Here is a 20,108-nt window from a genome sequence, read left to right on the forward strand (position 1 = left end):
AGAGGCTGACCAGTTTCCTGCTGACTAGAAATTATGTCAGAGGTAAAGCTGATACAACCTTATTCATTAAGAGGAAGGGTAAAGATACTCTGCTGGCTCAAATATATATTGATGACATTATTTTTGGTGCCACTAACGAGTCAATGTGCAAGGAATTTAGTAAGCAGATGCAGACTGAGTTTGAAATGTCAATGATGGGAGAACTCAACTTCTTCCTTGGACTTCAAATCAAATAAGGGAAAAATGGCATCTTCATCAGTCAAACTAAGTATGCTAAGGAGATATTGAAGAAGTATGAACTTGAGAATTGCAAGTCAATATCTACCCCTATGGACACTGACACTATCCTCTGCGCTGATGAAAATGGTAAGTCAGTAGACAGCAGATTGTACCGAGGTATGATTGGTTCTCTACTCTACTTAACTGCTAGTAGGCGGGACATTCAGTTCTCAGTATGTTATTGTGCTAGATATCAATCTAACCCTAAGGAATCTCATTACATAACTGTGAAAAGAATCCTTAGATATTTGCAAGGCTCAGTGAATGCAGGTTTGTGCTATTCCAATACTCATGATTTCACACTCATTGGATACACTGACGCTGACTACGGACGAGACAAGCTTGAACGAAAAAGCACCTCAGGAGGATGCCACTTCCTTGGGAGCTGTCTTGTGTCATGGTTCAGTAAGAAGCAGGCGTCAGTAGCCCTGTCAACCACTGAAGCTGAGTACATTGCTGTTGGAAACTGTGTTGCTCAAGTCCTATGGATTAAGCAACAGCTTGAAGATTATGGCGTTCAGACTAAAACAATTGAAGTCAAATGTGACAACAAGAGTGCCATTGACTTATCAAAGAACCTAATCCAGCACAGTAGGATGAAGCATGTCAGCATAAGACATCACTTCATCAAAGATCATGTACTCAAGGGAGAGATCAAGCTGACCTATGTCCCAACGGATGAGCAGCTTGCTGATATCTTCACAAAGCCACTGACTCGTGCGCAATTCAACATACTTAGAGAAGCCATTGGTATGTTTAATCCTCTTCAATAAATTCCAAGTATAATATGTATGCATGCTGAGTGAATTACCATGCTGAATGATCTATGCTAAATCAATAACTATCACATGCTGAGTAGATATACATGCTGAGTGTTTATCTTAAGATGAGCTACTAAGCATAAGAATTATTCCTTGCGTAACACTAACTGCTCAGAACTTTGAACGTTTGAAATCCTTAACACTGAGTAAAGATCCGTTGCAAAATTTAATGCATAACACGCGAATTAAATAGCCACCTAGGATGACGTAAGCGCGATGATTAGAAAACACATGCGCCGAATGTGTCATAAATGCCAGATTATTTGTCGATTGAGTATCTCGAGGTCAAACGGCCACCTCAACGCTTAGGATCAATCCGACACCTCTATAAATAGTGGATGATTTCCCACTTTTATCTCTTTACGCTTAGAAATCTCTAGTATTCAAATACTCTTCTCTAAAAACCCCCAAACTTCTCAAACTCTCTAAGAATCATGTCAAAAGATTCTCAGAATGTCTCCGGTGCCGGTTACACCGATAATCGCTCCGATGAAAATCCTCAAATCCCTGCTCAGCAGGAACACGGCGAGACTCCCACCAAGTCTCAAGAAATGAGTCAGCGTGACCACTCAAAGGTCACTACACCAAGGAAGCAAACCAAGGCTGACCAAGCCACCTCCTCGAAAGGAAAACAATAGAAGGATAAGGCAAAGAAGCCCGTGGAACGCACCTACTCTCCGGTTTACGAGAGTGTGAGGGGGTATAAGGTAGACCACTCTAGATGGTTTTCAAAGGGTTTTGTGGAAGCTGAGCAACCCTTCTACGAGTGGATCAAAAACAACGGCTGGACCGAGCTGTTATCAGTTCGCGAAGAGACATATCCTGAGTTAGTGAAGGAATTCTATGCTAACCTAAACGCCGCGGATGATAATCGGGACTACATGGTCACCCAGGTTCGGGGAAAAGATATCTTCATCAACCCCGCTTATCTTGCCTCACTACTCAAGCTGAAAAACGAAGGAGCAATATTTCGTAAATCTGGTGACCAAGATAAAACCAACTACTTCGTTGAGTTCTGTAAACCTCCTAGTCATGTAAGGGAAATTTTGAGTACCTCCATGGGTCGGAATCAGAAGATGGCCCACTACATACTGACCAATTTCATCTTCCCCAAGAACAACTGCACCAACTCAGCGACAAACTTTGAGCAGTGCTTCATCTGGCACATGCTGACCTACACGCCGATAAACATGCCTGTCTTCTTAATCGGTGGGTTTCAAAGAAGCACTGGAACACTTAGTTTAGGCTCTATAATCACCAAAATCCTTAAGGATCACCGGGTAAGCTTGGTTGAGGAAATCCACACAATAGGAATAGAGATCACTGCAGCGGCACTGTTTGGTCTATTCTACGATCAACCAATTGTGCCTAAGAAAGGGAAAGCAGTCGTTGTCCAAGAAACTGAGGGGATGGTGACTCGAAAGGGAAGGAAGGAAAGAAAGAGGAAAGCTGTTCAAAGCACCTCTAAAGAAGTTGTTTCTCCACCAAAGAAGCTTAAATTTGTATCCAGAGGAACTAAGCCTCAAATTCAACAAGGTCAGGATGGACCTAGGTCAGGTGAGAAAAGACCAAGGCAAGCTGAGCCTGAGGTAGAAGAGAATGAGGACAATGATGAGCAACCACTGAGAAAGAAGAAGAAAATCTCTTCTGAGCTAAGTCCTATCAATGCACCTCCCACCAACGTCGTCATTCCTGAAGACTCACACTATGTGAGAAGTCTTGGCGTTGATACTGAGCAACCTTCAGTTGAACAGGATGAACAAGATGAAGAAGAACTGGGTGGTCAGTTCGATGATGAGGAAACCGTGGATGATGAGCATGATGAGCCATCAGATGTTGACCAACATGGCACAGTTTACACTGAGGAGATTGAAGAGGAAGAAGCTGAGCCAATAGAAAAGGAACTCACCGTTCAAAGGGAAACTTCACCTGCTGACTCTATTGAGTCTATTCCTGCTGACCCCTCTCCTCCAAAGACCAAGAAATTGAGAAGACTGAAGAAGAAGGCACATCGATCCCCCGTCATTGACCTTATGGGTGACTCACCTCTGCAGGATCCGATCACTGGCTTATCAGATAAGGAGTTTAGGTTCTTCTCTAATCCTATCGACTCTCCACCAAAGCAACACGAAAAGCAAGCCTATGTTTCTCAGCTTAAGGAACATGCCGACTTAAGTGCTCCTCTAAGCCAAGATGATCCCGAGCAAGTGCTCGAAGTTCCTGCTCATCAACATGTTGAGCAATCTAAGGAAATACCTACTGAGGTCAATACTGAACTTCCTCAGCTTTCCAAATCCAGTCAGCTTCAGCCTGACTCTGAGCAAGTAACACATTCTGCCGATCATCCTCCTCCACAAATCCAAGTGCAGAATCTAATCCAGTCAGTTTCCACTGGAAATCTTAACTCAAGACCAGCCGCTGATCATGCTGGAACTTCCAATATTGAGCAGAACCAAACACCACCTCCATTCGGTTCTACTCCTCTTCCGGCATCTGGGCCAACAAATGATGGATCCTTCAGTTATCTTACTACCTCTGAGTCTGGTCGAAGAATCATTGACTCAGCTCAAGCCCTTCTCCAGGACCTTCATCAAACAAATGCTGATGTCGCTGGGTCTATTAATGTTGAGCCAACTCAGCTTTCGTCTGTCACTCAGCTTCTTACAGAGATCAAAGGTCTTAAGGATCTTCTGAGTGTCATGACTTCATTACAATCTCAACAGCCCAGGTAGGAATCAATAACGAAGCTGGCCGAGCTCCAGCTGACCATGGTTAATCACATGAACTCTCTACAGGGTCAACTTTATCAACTATTAGCTGCGAACACAATGTATGCAACTTCTGCCGAAGTTCACCAACTCTTCAACCAACTTCACACTGAGCAAGAGAAAACCAATCACCAACTCTCTTCCTCCTCCCAATGCTCCATTGAGCAAATTAGTGAGGTTGTACGTCTGCTAAACTTAAGCAAGGAAGAGATGAAAACTGACCAGCTCAAAACGAACGAAATCCTGAAGTACTCTCAAGTTACTTTCAACCACGTGCGCCACTCCAATGCTCAGCGTCAGTATTTTGACATGTCTTTGCTAAAGATGTTTCATCAAGCATTTGCCATGCTCACTGACAGTATACACTGGGTTGGAAAGTCTCAAGCATATATCCTGAGTATGCTCAGTGCCGCAGCTATCAGGATTCCACGTTCTATTTTGGATGATGGTGTTCCAGTCTTTGACGGCATAAATGAAAGCACACGAAAGCTTAAGGCATTCTCTAAACGCCTCACTCAAGCTGCCATTGAAGACACCTTCATTCCTCCTCCTCACGATGGTGGAAAAACGGGGGAGAAAGAACAAGCTCAAAGAACTCATCATTCTGAGGAAGCTTTAGGTAGTCAGCAAAAATTCAAGGGAAAAGGAAAAGCTAAAGAGCATGAAGCCCAACTCAACTACAAGAAAAAATAGCTTGACTAGGATTGACTAGATTCAATTTTGTTAAACTTGTAGTCTTTCCCTTATGCATTTTTGTTGTGCTGACCCTGAATACAAAACTATGCAAGCATCTATCTTTTTCAAAATTTAACAATCTTGTGTGATGCTTACTTATGTTTTGTGCTGAATAGTTAATGCATCTTCATTAAATCAATTGTCTACATTGCTTTATAACTGTATGCTGTGTTGATCAATATGTTGACCTCTTTTATATGTCTTCTTAAATACATTGAACAAAGAAATACTCAGCACTCTCTGATATCTAAATCTTCCGCATAAACTGAGTCAAAAAGAATATGTTCCTTGAGCTGACCTAATTCTGAAAACTGACCTTAGACTTACTTGATTAAACCTTGAAATGTTTAAAGTAAAACTAAGTCAGCAGCTCAACCCTTACGGGGGAGTATACTGAGTAATATAAGGTCAACTATCATGGGGGAGCTCAACACTGAGTTCTTGACTGAATATTTTTGCCAACATCAAAATGGGGGAGTTTGTTGAAACACTTTTCCACATGATTTTGATTTGACAAAATTATTTAATTGATAAAAAATATTCTAACACATTAAAATTTAAATGCTTTGATTTATTTACACTAATGTGTTTGTTCAATGTTGAGTTTATTAATTTATAAGACATTAAGATATAAAGCCCATAAATGGAAGTCAAGCCCAAGTCAACACATCAAGACCTCACGGCCCAAGATTTCAAAACGCGGTCGTTTTGTACAAAGCACAAGCTCAGCATGAAGAAGGATCGAGAAGCCTTCTCTCAATTGCTTCAAGATGAAGCTGCTGAGTGTATCGACAAGAAGTACAAGACAGCTGCAGACAAGAACCAACTTCTAGACAAAGTATTTCTACTTTGGGTAAAGTTCAGAAGGCGCAGGAAGCTGTCTGGAAGACTTTGCCAAAAATGTCAAAACATTCTATTTACCGGACGAAAAGCTGTCGAGCACTGCCGTGGATAGAAGATGCAAGAATCTCATTGGCCAACGACACTGAGCACGTACTGAGTGACAACAACAGGAAGCCGTTTCCCTCCAACGGTTATTTCGAAATTCGAAATTACCGGTGCCTCAAGTGTCACTATATAAAGGCCTCTCATTTGCTTCATTCGATGCAGATCTTCAATTAGTCGAAATGCTGACCAAATTCATACACAAATTTCTGTGAGAAAAGCAAAGAAAAAATCTTACACCAATTTCCAATTATTGTGTAAAAGTCTAGAGTGATTTCAATCATCTAAAGTGTCTTAGCAATTGTTGTTTAGGACAAACACTTTATCATTTCTAGAAGAATAGAAAGGAGAGGCTGAGTACTCGGTTATAGTACTCAGCGGTAGATATAGGAGTGAATAGAGGTATAGAGGAAGGTACTCTTGTATACTCAGCTTCTATTGTAAAAGGTTTCGTGCTCTACCTTTAAAGAGCTCAGTAGAGAATTCAAAAAGCTCGGAACGAGTTCCGGGGACTGGACGTAGGCGGAGAGGCCGAACCAGGATACGTCTGCTGAGTAACATATTTCTAACCCTTAAACTCCTTTATATATTGCTTGCTATAAAACTGACTAAGTAATGAACTCACGCCGAGTTGAGTGCACTAAGAAGCTGAGTTCAGGAATAGACTCTAAGTGCTATCTCCTGACTCAAGTAAAGAAACAGACTTAGTCACAAGTTGACTAAGCTTGTGTCTTAGAATTACTTAGCGCCGCTGTGTAAACCTTTTCTTAAGAAAAGAAGTCAGCCTTAACGGACAAAATTTTAAATAGTTCCTATCCCCCCCCTTGGAACTAACCTTGTCACGTTATAAGGGACCAACACGTTAGTGTTAGATGAATGATAGGAGACTGCTTTCATCTTCACCGAACTGTTTATCAAACATCCAACCCCGAAGCAGAGATGTTAGGTTGTTGTATCAAGGGTTTTCTTTATTGAAATGCTATTTCAATCGTAATGCAAGAAAGAACCAACCTTAGGGACGCTTATGGTTGTAGTAAGTCTTAGAATCTTAAGAACACACGAGAGTTGACTTAAGTGAGCATTAAAGCAGAGACCTTGACTTCACTTTGCGTCATTCATGAATAAATAGGGTGTTTAGAAGCTTAAGGTAACCTGTTCCGCTGAGCCTAGCCTGTTCTACCTTTTATCATTATCAAATACTATTTTCCATAAGTTGAATCAGTTACTTTGTTACCAATTCACAATATCTCTCAATATAAAGAATTCACACACCACGAACACTCTGTTCTGCAATGTTTTTCTAGTAAAATTTGGTCATCAATCCCTGTGGAGACGATACTTGACTTATCACTTTATTACTTGTATCTAGTGCACTTGCTAGAGTCTGTTCGCAAGACAACAGTTAACAATGCCAGAACTTCAAGACTTGTCACTTTACTAACTTGGCCATTATTCCCCACGTCTTGAATTTCATCTATCTTCTCAACATATCTCGGGCGGCTATCCCCATTCATCAAAGACTTCATAAGCCCCAGTCTCTTCACCACAAGCTTAATTCTCATTGACTCCTCATAGGGTTGATGCTTCCTCAACAAGCACCACATATACCCCTACACATCCATGTCAAATAAGCACAAAATGATGAGTTCCAAGTTTACCAAGTCTTGACTTCCTTCCATCTTTTCTATGTTCCCCGGAAGCCATTCCCCTTCAATAAACGATCACCAAAGCCCACAACAAGATCACCCCTCATGGGTCCATCATAGGAAATGTTCTCCCTCAACATAAAGCTCACATTCCTCACAACAAGCTTGCCTCTCATAGGCTTATCATAGGGAAGGTTCTCCCTCAACATACACATCCAAGATTCTAACACACTTATTTCAACAAAGCACAAAAGAATAAGTTCAGATTTTACCAAATGAATGAATTGATTCTTTTGCAAGTGGCATGTGTTAGGCGCCTCGGTGCTATCACTAGGCATCATAGAGTAAACTTCATTCTCGTCTTTAGAGCTCAACTCACCATATGTAGAGCTAGGTGCACTATCTCCCGGATCCCATGCTATGTTATGTGGCAGCTTCCTCAAAGGTGGAAGCCCTTTAGGTGGCTCATTGAAAGACATGTGCTTGTCACCCTTGAACATCGGCTCTACTTCCTCACTTCCAACTTTGCTACCCCCTTCTCAACCTCATTCTCCTCTTTGGATTTGACCTCACTAGGAGAGTGGCTAGCTAACTCATCCATGGCACCCAAGTCAAGATGATTCAATGTCTCACCCATTCCACTAATACACCCATTCACACTCAACTCCCAAGTTGGACAATCTTCCAAAGTGGTCTCCGTTTTCTTACTAGGAGAACTCCTCAAAGGTGTAAGGACATATCGGATTCCGCCTTTGCGTATGGTGTAGGTTTTGCTTCTTCCCACATGCGAGGCATCACAATCAAATTGCCATGGCCTACTAAGTAGCACATCACAAGCACCCATCTCCACAACATCACACACAGCTTCATCCCCATAAGCTCCAATAGTGAAAGGAACTTTACACCAATGAGTAACTTGAAGTTTTTCCACCTTGTTGACCCAACCAAGGCGGTAAGGTCTAGGATGTGGCTCGGGAACCAACCCAAACTTACTCATAGCGGACCGACTAATGATATTCACTTGGCTTCCTCCGTCGATCACCATCTCACACTTCTTCCCAAGAACTAAGCATCGAGTTCTAAATAATTGATGATGTTGGCTACACTCCTCTTCACTAGGCATTGGCACCCTAGTCACCAAATACACATTGTGCTCATTGCCATCATCATCAACTTTATAGGTGTCTTCATCTTGGCTCCACTCAACACTTCCTGACTCATCCTCATCTTGGAACCGATTTTCTTCATCATCATAAGCATCTTCATTTTGGTTCCACCCGACATTCCCCGACTCATAGTCATCTCGGAACCGACCTTCATCATACTCATCATAAGCTTCTTCATTTCGGTCCCATTCTACATTTTCGAACTCATCTTCATGACGGAACCATCCTCCATCATACTCATAAATATCTTCATTGTAGTTCCGTTCAACATCCTCCAATTCATCATCACAATAGAATCTACCTTCATTATCTTCATAAGGAGCCCCGTGTCAATCCCACTCAACACACCAATGCCCACTCTCATCATAGTAGACCCCATCTTCGTCTTCCTCATAAGCGACCCCATATTGGTTCCACTCAATGCTTCAACGTTCATCCTCCCCATGGTAAACTCTACCATCTTCATCATAATCAAACTTATATGCACTATGACAAAGTTCACCATCCTCACATATTTCATCTTCGGAAGCGCTTTCTCTCTCTTCAACCTCATCCTCGAAGTCGCCTTCATAACAATCACGTTCCTCATAACTTTCTAGCTCATTCTCGGATTGGTTTTCCTCTTCATCAATCTCCTCTACTAACTCCTCTTCTTCATGATCATGCTCAAATTCATTTCCCTCTTCGTCCACGAACCATCTCTTCCCATGACCTTTCGTTTCCTCCCACTCCTCTTTATAATTCGAACCGACTAATTCACGTGCCAAGTCGCCTTACTCAAAAGACATGCTACAACCTAATATAGTAGAACCACCAACATCTCTCCCATCTCCATAGCCATAAATATCCACACATAAACTAATTTCATCATTCTCCTCAAGGAGATTAGTAAGCCCAAACTCCTTCTCCCCCTCTTCAAGGCAAATACCATCAATGTCTTTAAGCATACATATGTAGTTAGGCCTAAGGGGCATTTCATCAAACACTTGGGGAGTATCCCTTGCAACATGGGTTTCCTCAATATTACCACACAAAAATTCAATTCCCCATGTTCTCACACACAATCATCCCTTCCTCCTCATCCATACATACATTTAAATCCTCATTCACCAATTCACTATTAACAACTCCACAATGAGAATTTAAATTGCTAATAACACCACAAACAACCAAATCCTCACTAAGAGTAGGCATACCCACAACTTCCATATCAAGAATTAAAAGCTTTGAATTTACCTTTTTTTTGTGCAATAGAGGACAGATTTGGGATGAATCTTTAGGAGGCAAAATGGAAGTTGCTTCATCCTTTTTCTGTTGGGCTCGACGTTGTCGCCTCCGGCTATTTCGGGTTCCTCTTTGGAGTCTCTCCATCTCTTCTTGCTCCAAGTTCTCTATTGTCTTTCTCATCATCTCGGCATATTGGAGCTCCATCTCCTTTGTCTCGGCTTCAAGACGTTCCTTTAAGGCTTGTGAATAACTCGGTTGAATCATTGTCGAAAGAAGTCTCCGTTAGGATAACGATCGGCTTTGATACCAACTGATACAGATAGGTTTCGGGATGTGTTAGTTTTAATCGTAAACTAACAAAGATGTTCTTCTCTAGCTAAAATAGAAAGAGTGAATCCCGGGTTTTACGGACTAAATCTGTAGGAAATCAATGATTCCCCATTGTTGAAGGTTTCAAACCTTAACAAGCTTCAATGAAGAAGAAGATATATTTTGTATTGATCAAAAGTTAAGGATTACAATAGAAAGAGATGTATTTATATCATCTCAAAAACCTAATTGCCAAATTACATAAAAGGGCAAATTACATAACTAATTAAAATATAAAGATAAGGGGTAAGTGGGTTAAATATAAAGGGTGGCATGGATGGTAAATAGGGAGTGGTATGGGTTGTAAATAAGGAGTGGTAAGATTGTAATTAAGGAAGAAGCTGGAGTAAGGAGCAAGTTCCTTAAAATGAAGGTACGCGGAGCGTGCCTAATTCTACGCGGAGCGTGCCCAATCCAAGCCCCGCGTATGTGACCTCCTAGACTTCTCTCCGGATCAGTACTCATTCTACGCGGAGCGTAGTTTGGCTGCTGAACTCTTCTCCGGGTCAAACCTTCCTTTACGCGGAGCATGTCTGAGCTGCTGGTGTGTTGTGTGGCACTGTTTTGGCCTCTTTACTCGCTTGTTTCTCGTGCTTTGTTCTTCCTCCGACTTTCTTCATACGGACCCGGTCCTAGAAGGAGATGCCCCGCATCACTAGTACATTTTTAGAGGGAGTTTGATGCATCTGAAGCTAATGAAAAATAAGCCCACGATGGATGAGCACTTGCATGAGTTGGAAACTCAAGTGGCCGAGATGCAAAACTTCAACTTTGACACACATCATTTGTTCCACACCTTGAAAAAAATGTGGCTCACTTCCATCACGACATGGATGAACGCTTCTTCGATGTCAAGTATGTCGTAGTGGACTATTTCCATCGATAGGGCCTTGCTTCGCTGATGCCATCACCACCGGAGGATCAATGGGGGAGTCTTCTCCACCCTACTTTATATTACACTTTATCTCTTATTTTTAATTCCACAATGATGGAACTTATTGCTTCTTTAAGTGTAAGGAGGGTAGGATAGACATCCTAAAAAAAATTCTCTTTTACTGCGCCTTGTGTGTGTGTGTGTGTTGTTTAGTGTGTTCTATGTTTAGGTGCCTTGTTTAGTGTTTAGTACAACTTTTTCTCTAAATAAGCATCTGGACTAACTATATCACTTCCAATTTGTTCCATTGGCGAAACATACAACTAAGAGGTTAACTTTTCACTATTCGATGATGCAAATGAAAGTAGAATTTCAAAGTAGGAGATGAGAAGAAAACAAATAAAGAGATGATGAATTAGGAATCCAATGAGCTTTAATTTTGTCTTCAATTTCATTCTTCAATCTTAGAAGCAAACAATATAAAGAATGAATTTGAAAGAGAATTTAAAACAATAGAAGTTTTTTTAGCGTTAACTATCCGTTGAGGGGGATGATTTAGGGAAATTTGCAATCATGACTTTCAACGGGAAGAAATGGAACCTTAGCTTCATTCACGCGCTCTTTTTGTTAAAGGAGAGTACATTGTGCCATGTAGGATCCGCGTCATATAATTAGGATAGCAACAACTGTTTATATAAGTACATAGATCAATAGAACTTTTAAAAAATATAGAGGTTAATTAACTTTTTAAACAAGTTGGGAAGACTCCATCATATAGCAGACCATTAATCAAAATTCATAACTTAAAAAAAATGAAATAAAAGCCCAATATATCATTTGCCTCCTGAATTTGTCTAAAATGTTTGAATGACCCTCTTAATTTAATAATCAATTAATCACTCGATTGCAAAAAAAAGTAACTTACATGCATAAGATGTGTTGTACATGTTTTACAATGTTATTACATGATTCACATAATATATTAAAACATATTCAAAAAGGAAGTTGTTACTTTGTCAGCTCTAAAATCTTTCCCCTATAATATTAAAACCACAATACCATGATCTTAATCATTATGTCGATGTCACTATCTTCATTGACCTTGATGCTGTTGGGTTCGGATGGTTACTACAGGATGCAGGAGATCACTTTGTAGTTGCAAGGAACGGTCTGGTACCGGGGTTATCAGAGGCGACGATGGCTGAAGCCCTTTCCTTGCGGGAGGCTCTGACATGGATCAAGATCCGAGGTTGGCAGAATGTGATAATAGAATCTGATGCGCATGTGGTTGGTGCTCTCTTTACTACATGACTCGTGTTCCTTGTCTCTGTTCTATCTAATTATTCGGGACTGCCTTTCTATTTTGAAAGAACTCTCAACTGATCAATTTATTTTATTCGTAGATTTTACAATACTAAAACATACGCTCTTGCACGAGCAATGGTTAATGTTAGTGATTGAGGGGAATGGCTTCTTGCTCTCCTCATTTTCTATGTTTTTTTGATGGACTTTTCTGATCAATAATATTCTTTGCCCTTAAAAAAAATGGAGGGGATTATAAGATATTTTAAAGAGATGAGGTATTAAAATAGGCTTATGGTATTTGAGGAAGTATCAATTTAGGCTCCACGTATAAAATAGCACCAATATATGCTCAACGTTTAAAAAAATATACCAATTTAAGTCTCGATAACGGAACGAGACATGACATTAATATTACTCTATTAAGTTCTGTCAATTGTACGTTGAGAGAGAAATCAGAATATAACGAACTAATAGAAATGACGTGTTCAATCCTTTATCAATGCCTAAATTGATACAATTTTTTTAAACTTTAAGTATATATTGATATTATTTTATACGTGAAGTCTAAATTGATGCTTCCCAAAAACTATATCCTTATTTCAAATAAATTAGTGGAAGATATCAATTTTAAAAGTTCAGAAAGTATTTTTTTAAAGAAAAATTCAAGAACGGATAATGAATAAAACCTGAAATATGATTAAAAAAAAAAAAACCTGAAATAAAATAATAATAGTTCCGATTTCAAAAAAAAATAATAATAATAGTTCCGTGGCATTGCTTTCGGGGTTAAGCATCGGGTGGGATAATCTTTGAATTGATTATGGAATTGGCAAAATCAACTATCTGCTTTTTGACCATTTGACTGAATTGTTACGCATACATACATACATACATACATCGAAAATCACTTATCCAATAACCGGATGTTAAGGGTGACCCAACTTAGTGACTTACTGCACGTGTGTGTTGCACACTTGCCAATACTTCAATTACAGCCTGTAGCCGGTCAAACTTTTTCTTTTATGGGACAAACCTTTTATATTCCCACTTTATCCCCTGTCTCTTTGCTCTCCCTGGTTTCCTACTGGAAAGGCAATTACGTAATTTCTTACTAATATTCTTTTTAGGGGAATTTCAATTTTCATTTTAAATAAATGCTCAGTTCCAGTTTCCACTCTCTTGCCTGTAATGGTTTCTCACTTTTGAAAATTCCTGTTAGGTAAAATTGGTAGGTACTGTTGTTGATAATACTAGTAGTCAAATTATTTTACTTTTTTGAATGCTTTTTTCCCATTTCCTGATATGGGATCTCCGATTTCCTTTATCTTTTTGGAGCTTCAAGAGGAAGTTATTAGGGCTTTGGTAATAGAGTTGAAGATTACTTACTTTGCTTGCTTGATGATGACTATGGAAAAGAAGAATGTTACTCTTTTGACCAATCAAATACGTGAGATGATAAAGCATACATTGTAGAAAAGTTGTCCCCTTTGATACTCATTGCTCCTTGTGTTTGTCAATGAAAGAGAGTCCCCTTATTCTCTCTTTCTTTCCCACACGTATCTTCTCCCGTGGACGTTGATGCCTCTTCTTTTTCTCTCCTCAATTCGCTATCCCCTTTTCCCATTTTAGATTTATCTCCTCTTCTTCTTCTCTTCTAGCTCAGAAACATGAAATTAGATTTGGGTTTCGGTGGTGGCCAAGTTCTGGATCTGGAAACCGCCGTCAAAGATGGCATTTTGGGTGGTGGTGGCGGAGGCTTGATTTCAACTGCCGGAGCGGAGAAATTGGATCTCAAAAAGATGATTGAAGAGCTTGAATCAATGGAAGTTCCGTCGGTTTTCATTTGTCCAATCTCATTGGACACAATGCACGACCCTGTCACTCTCTGCACAGGCCAAACATACGAGAGATCCAATATCCTAAAATGGTTCTCTCTTGGCCATTACACTTGCCCAACTACAATGCAGGAGCTCTGGGATGATTCTGTTACGCCAAACAGGACTTTACAGCAGCTCATTATTAGCTGGTTTTCTCAGAAGTATTTGGCTTTGAAGAAGAGATCAGAGGATGTTCAAGGAAGGGCAATTGAGCTTTTAGAGACTCTGAAGAAGGTCAAGGGTCAAGCTAGAGTTCAAGCTTTGAAAGATCTTAGACAGCTTGTCACTGCTCATTCCACAGCTAAGAAAGCTGTGCTGGATAATGGTGGAGCTGCTTTGCTTTCTTCTTTGTTGAGTTCCTTCACTACTCATGCTGTTGGGTCTGAGGCAATTGGGATTCTTGTCAATTTGGATTTTGATTTCACGAATTTGATGCAACCTGCAAAGATTTCATTAATGGTGGATATGCTTAATGAGGGTTCAGTTGAGACTAAGATAAACTGTACCAGATTGATTGGGAGATTGATGGAGAAGAAGGGTTTTGAGTCAGAAAATGTGTCAAGCTTGAAACTTTTGGTTGGATTGTTGAGGTTAGTGAAAGATAAAAGACACCCAAATGGGATATTGGCTGGACTAAACTTATTAAAGTCTCTTTGCTCACATGATTCGATTAGAACTTCAGTTGTCAACATTGGGGCAATTCCTCAATTAGTAGAGCTATTGCCTGTTTTGAATAAAGAGTGCTTGGAGTTAACACTTCAAATTCTGCAACTTGTGTCCACAATTTCAGAGGGAAAATTGGCACTGAAAGAGTGTGCAAAAACAATACCGAATATAGGGAAGCTATTGATGAAAGTATCAGAGAGTTGTTCAGAGGTTGCATTATCGATATTGTGGGCAGTTTGTCAGTTAGCACCAGAAGAATGTGCTGCACTTGCTGTGGAAGCTGGTTTGGCAGCAAAGCTACTACTTGTGATACAAAGTGGGTGTAATCCTGAGCTGAAGCAGAGGTCAGCCGAGCTATTGAAATTGTGTAGTCTAAATTACACAGCTACTATCTTCATTTCCAAGTGTAAGCTTACAAAAACAATACAGTGAAAGGAAATCCCAGTTTCTTGGCACAGAGACTGGAGCTTTAAGTACATAATGGAGTCATTTAGGGTTTTTAAGGGACACCCTTATTTTTCTTCCTTGTGAATATCAAACTCTTCTGAAAATATTGTTGGTTTCACTTGATAGAAGGTTCATAGTGCCAATTTAGGCCAATTGCATATATTTTAGTTGTTATTTGTTAATCCAGTGTCTGTAATTCAGGTTTGATCAGCTCCAGTCTGATCTTGTTTCCATACACAAACAAGGCTCTGTGAATTATGTTTCCATCAAACCCTTAAGGGATGTAATTTTTGCTGAGAAATGAGTAAGATGTTTCATTTTCAGTTCAAATCATGGTTTGAATAAGTTGAAAGTTGGATTTGTCACATATGCATTTACATAGATCAACAAAGGAATAAAATAAATGAGTTGGCAATTGAAAGGCTGGAGATGTTGTCTAACTTGCGAGACCACCTACTTGCCAGGAGATCCCATGATTTACATATGTAGTTGTTGGATTTGCTACTCTTTTTTAGATTGGAAAAGACATCCTGGATTTCCTACTCTTTTTCCACATGCTACATTAACCACTCCATTAATTTTACACATTAAAACCATGATTGATTAGCTTTTACTTTCCTTCTAGATTGGCAGCACTACTTTTCATTTTTCACAAAACTCAAGAAGACACGAGCATAAATTACTTCTTGTCATTATTTACATCTCCAGTCCACTCAAACTCTTTATTGGGTAAACATTTCAACCCCGTTTTCATACAGATTGCCTTTCTGGAATGCACAAGGAGATTATTTTCTGCAGCATCAATTGATTACATCTGGATTTTTGAATCTCTTGTATATATCAGAATCATTGATAACCTTTATCCAAAAAACTAAAAGGATAAGCTATCCTCCTTTTCCTTATTGTAAATGTAGGTAACTCTGTATGATATTCTTACAAGGGCTGATTCAACAAGGTTATGTATTATAAACAACAAATAAACTTTTGCGGCTTCAATTGCCAAGTTGGCTGTGATGACTGGTTTTCCTCCGTTTACTGTGATTGCGCTCCCTCTGCAGAAACAACTAGCCAACCTTGAGTAGCTTCCCCTACTGCCTCTACATCTTACAAGCTGTTTGAGCTCCAACAATGTCACCCACCATTCGGCATAGCAAATTTCAATTAGAGCACTTTGACATGCCTGTAAGTCAAAAGCATATTCCAAGGAGAACTTAACACAGGAGAGAATCATGATAGTACACCCGAAGTTTCAACTGGCTTAGCATTAGTTGTTTGTGGAAGAATTCTCATCATTTCAGCAGTGGGCTGAGAAATATTCCAGTGACCTTCAAGTTGTCATCAAAGTGTCCAACCTGTCCATTTTAATTTATAAGTTCATAACCTTCCTTCTTCAGTACTATAGTATAGATGAAATATTCCACACCTAGTTTCACAAATAAAACATTTGAGATGAAAATTAAGCTACTTTTTGCGGGTAAACGGATTAGTAATTGCAGCTCATAAGATGCTATAGTTATGTGCTTCAAAAGTACCCAACCATCTCTCATGACAAAGTTGTAAGAATTAAATCCAACAAAAAAAACAGAAGGGCAGAAAACTTAAGATAAACAGAAACCTTACTAAAGATGTAGAGGGTCAAGGTAGAAAAATGCATGTTGAAATATTTGAGATATTCAAGAGATGGGATCAATGTGGCCCTTACGGTAGATTTTAGAAGAGTAATGACAGAGTAACATTCTGATCTTAAGCATAATGATACTGCTAAGTGATTGATTCTTGATACTGAGAATATCCATAAAACCTAAACGAGATGCAAGGATAGTTCCCTAGAGATGAGAGTTATTGGATTCTACCTACTAATTCATTCAGAATATCTGAATGGGACACAATGGATTGAGGGGGAAGGAGCAAAAAAATAAAATCACAATAACTAAGTTGTTCAAATTCTTTCCCTGTTTCTCTATTTTCTTTCATTTACCGGTTCACATATGGAGCTTTTCTTTCATTTTTCCTTTTCCAAACAAAATAAGCAACATGAACTCATTATGGGTAGCTACTATACCTATCTTTTATCACCGATACAGGGAATATTCTCGACTTTATTGCTTCCATCTTTCTCCATCCCCAGTTAAATTTTTTCAATCAAGACAATTGCAGCTGGTTGTTGCAACTCAAATTGAGTATTAAGAGAGGAGGAATTGATTTTACAAGAAGTTTATGGCTGATGATTTATTTGATATTGCATTCCTTGAATAACATAGGATCGTGATAAGACATTGGGAAATGCTTATTATGAACTTATTTTTACAAAAGTGAATCATACAAAACCTGCAAACTATAAGATCTTCGATTTTGCCCCATAAAAACCTGTAAGACATTAGGATATCAAATTGAGCATCAAAGGGAATATATCTCTTAGAATTCACTCACCACATTTTTCCCCTGTAGTTTCACATTTTCTATCCACTAAACTCCAATGCAGATAGATACATACAAGTCACATGGCTCTCCTATAATTTATTAGAATAATCCAATATGATAATAAGGTGACTAGACTAGGGGTAATAAAAAAAAGTAAAGTAAGACTCAGCTTATAGACAATGAATGAATAATAAATATCTCTACAAAAACCAAAATTAATGGAAACTGCTCTTGTATGAAACTAATAGATTTGATATATGCATTGGAAAGAGAAATAGGTACCTTATCAGCTCCATTCTGTCCGGCTCAACAAGCTCCGGTGTCCCGCCCTCTTGACAACAAGAGGGAGGGAGATGTATGAATAAACAAAGTGGCAGTTCCCTTCATTGAATCGTTCTAGTAAGCTTGCACTTGGAAATGAAGATAGCAGCCGTGTAATTTAGACTACACAATTTCAAGAGCTCAGAAGACCTCTGCTTCAGCGCAGGATTACAATCACTTTGTATTACAAGAAGTAGCTTCGGAGCCAAACCTGCTTCGACAGCAATTGCAGCACATTCTTCTGGTGCTACCTGACAAATAGCCCATAAAATGGACAAAGCTAGCTGAGTACACCTCTCTGATACTTTCATCAATAACTTCACCATATTGGGTATAGTCTTAGCACAATCCTTCAAAGCCAACCTTCCATCGGATATAGTAGAAAGAAGCTCTAGAATACAAAGTGCTAACTCCAAACATTCATTATTCAAACTGGGCACCAGCTCCATTAGTTGAGGAACTGCCCCAATACCCACAACAGAGTTCCTAACAGATTCATTCAAACAAAGAGATTTTAACAAACCAAGTCCAGCCAATGTCCCATTTGGATGCCTCTTATCTTTGACCAACCTCAACAATCCAACCAAAAGACTTAAGCTTGACACATTTACAGACTCAAAATCCTTACCCTGTATCAACATTTCAATCAATCTCGTACAATTCATCTTTGTGTCGATGGAACCCTCATTTAGGGTATCCACCATTAGAGAAACCTTGGCAGGTTGCATCAAATTCTCCTTGGATGTGAAATCAAGTTCCAAATTGACAAGAATCCCAATCGCCTCAGACCCAACAGCATGCGTCGTAAAAGGACCCAATAAGGAAGAAAGCAAAGCAGCTCCACCATTATCTACAACAGCCTTCTTAGCAGTTGAATGAGAAGTAACAAGGTGCCTAAGATCTTTTAAAGCACGAACCCTAGATTGACCCTTAACCTTCTTTAGAGTCTCCAAAAGCTCAATAGCTCTTCCCTGAACGTCCTCTGATTTCTTCTTCATAGCCAAATACTTCTGAGAGAACCAGCTGTAAATGAGCTGCTGTAAAGTCGTATTTGGGGTGACAGTATCATCCCAAAGCTCCTGCATTGTAGTGGGGCAAGTATAGTGGGCGAGAGAGAACCATTTTAGGATGTTGGATCTCTCGTAAGTTTGGCCGGTGCAGAGAGTGACAGGGTCTTGCATTGTCTCCAATGAGATTGGACAAATGAAAACCGAAGGAACTTCCATTGATTGAAGGTCCTGAATCATAATGTTGAGATCCAATTTGTCGACGCCGGCAGTGGAAATAAAGCCGGAAGCAGCAGCGCCACCTAAAATGCCATCTTTGACGGCAGTATCGAGATCTAGGACGTGGGCGCCGGCACCCAGATCTAGCTTCATAGCTAAATTGTGATGGTGGAAGAGCGAAAAGAAGGAAAGATGAAAAGAAATCCAAGGAAGGAAGACGATGAAATGAAATAAAAGAAAAAGGGAAAAAGGGTTATAAATGCGGTAATAGCCCGTGATTGAATGTTTGGCGACCCTGCAGCACACGTGCAGTCATTAAGTTTTGTCATCCGCATCTTTCTTTCTTGGATTAGGATTAATTGATTAATTAAATGAGTTAATAAGATAAAAAGGACAGGAATGATGGGTCAAATGGTCAAACTGAAAAGGCAGGAATTGAACATAATTATAGAAAGAAGGACCTTATTATATACTAAATAATTCAGAATCACAAACATGGGATACTCAACCACTCCCTCCATTACTATATAGTATTTGTACTACATCAAAATACTATATACTATTGTATAATAATAATGTACCACTTCCTGTCTCACCATATTATTGGATATTCCCTCTTTATTCTCGATTCTACATTGCTAAACAACTTCAAAATTGGTGTATTTCGCATTACATAAATTTCAAATTAGTTCCTCTGTTTTATTCATTTAAGACCTGTTAATATTACATAGGTTTGATATATGATTAAAAAGAATTGATTGAATCCTGAATTTATAAAATGTGACTGGTTTAAAATCACATATTATTCACGTGATCTACCGGTTTTATAAACTTGTTTATATTGTTCTATTTATCCATTCAACTTGCTTAAATTGATATATGTTAATTTTGTTCTGCCACATGAATTTAGAGAGTTAAGCATGTTTAAAACAAGTTTTCATGAAGCTAACGAGACACTTTGTAAGTTCAGGAGCTTAATTAACTTTTTAGATCAAGTTCAGGGGTCTTCTTATTT

The 20,108-nt window shown here is 39.3% G+C and overlaps 2 protein-coding genes across 3 annotated transcripts; one reads left to right on the forward strand and one right to left on the reverse strand.

Annotated features, from left to right (window-relative positions):
* Positions 1–13,322: 13,322 nt before the first annotated feature.
* On the forward strand, positions 13,323–15,455 carry LOC136235415 (U-box domain-containing protein 31-like). The gene has a single exon (XM_066025081.1). The coding sequence runs from the start codon at positions 13,803–13,805 to the stop codon at positions 15,108–15,110; it is 1,308 nt and encodes a 435-aa protein (XP_065881153.1). The 5' UTR covers positions 13,323–13,802; the 3' UTR covers positions 15,111–15,455.
* A 62-nt stretch (positions 15,456–15,517) lies between these two features.
* Positions 15,518–19,321, reverse strand: LOC136235414 (U-box domain-containing protein 31-like). 2 transcript variants are annotated; one of them, XM_066025080.1, is made up of 2 exons: positions 17,829–19,321; positions 15,518–16,548 (listed from the first exon to the last, which is right to left on the reverse strand). In XM_066025080.1, exon 1 carries the CDS (start codon positions 19,244–19,246, stop codon positions 17,930–17,932), a length of 1,317 nt encoding a protein of 438 aa, XP_065881152.1. In that variant the 5' UTR covers positions 19,247–19,321; the 3' UTR covers positions 15,518–16,548; positions 17,829–17,929. The 2 variants fall into 2 exon arrangements, with proteins under 2 accessions (XP_065881152.1, XP_065881150.1); XM_066025078.1 differs by having other exon boundaries at positions 15,518–16,477; positions 17,829–19,320.
* Positions 19,322–20,108: the final 787 nt, after the last annotated feature.

This window comes from Euphorbia lathyris, chromosome 7, assembly GCF_963576675.1.
Source record: "Euphorbia lathyris chromosome 7, ddEupLath1.1, whole genome shotgun sequence".
NCBI classification, from domain to species: Eukaryota; Viridiplantae; Streptophyta; class Magnoliopsida; order Malpighiales; family Euphorbiaceae; genus Euphorbia; species Euphorbia lathyris.

Excerpts from the sequence above, each read along its gene's own strand:
- LOC136235415 (XM_066025081.1), top strand. The coding sequence starts at position 13,803 with ATGAAATTAGATTTGGGTTTCGGTGGTGGCCAAGTTCTGGATCTGGAA.
- LOC136235414 (XM_066025080.1), bottom strand. The coding sequence starts at position 19,246 with ATGAAGCTAGATCTGGGTGCCGGCGCCCACGTCCTAGATCTCGATACT.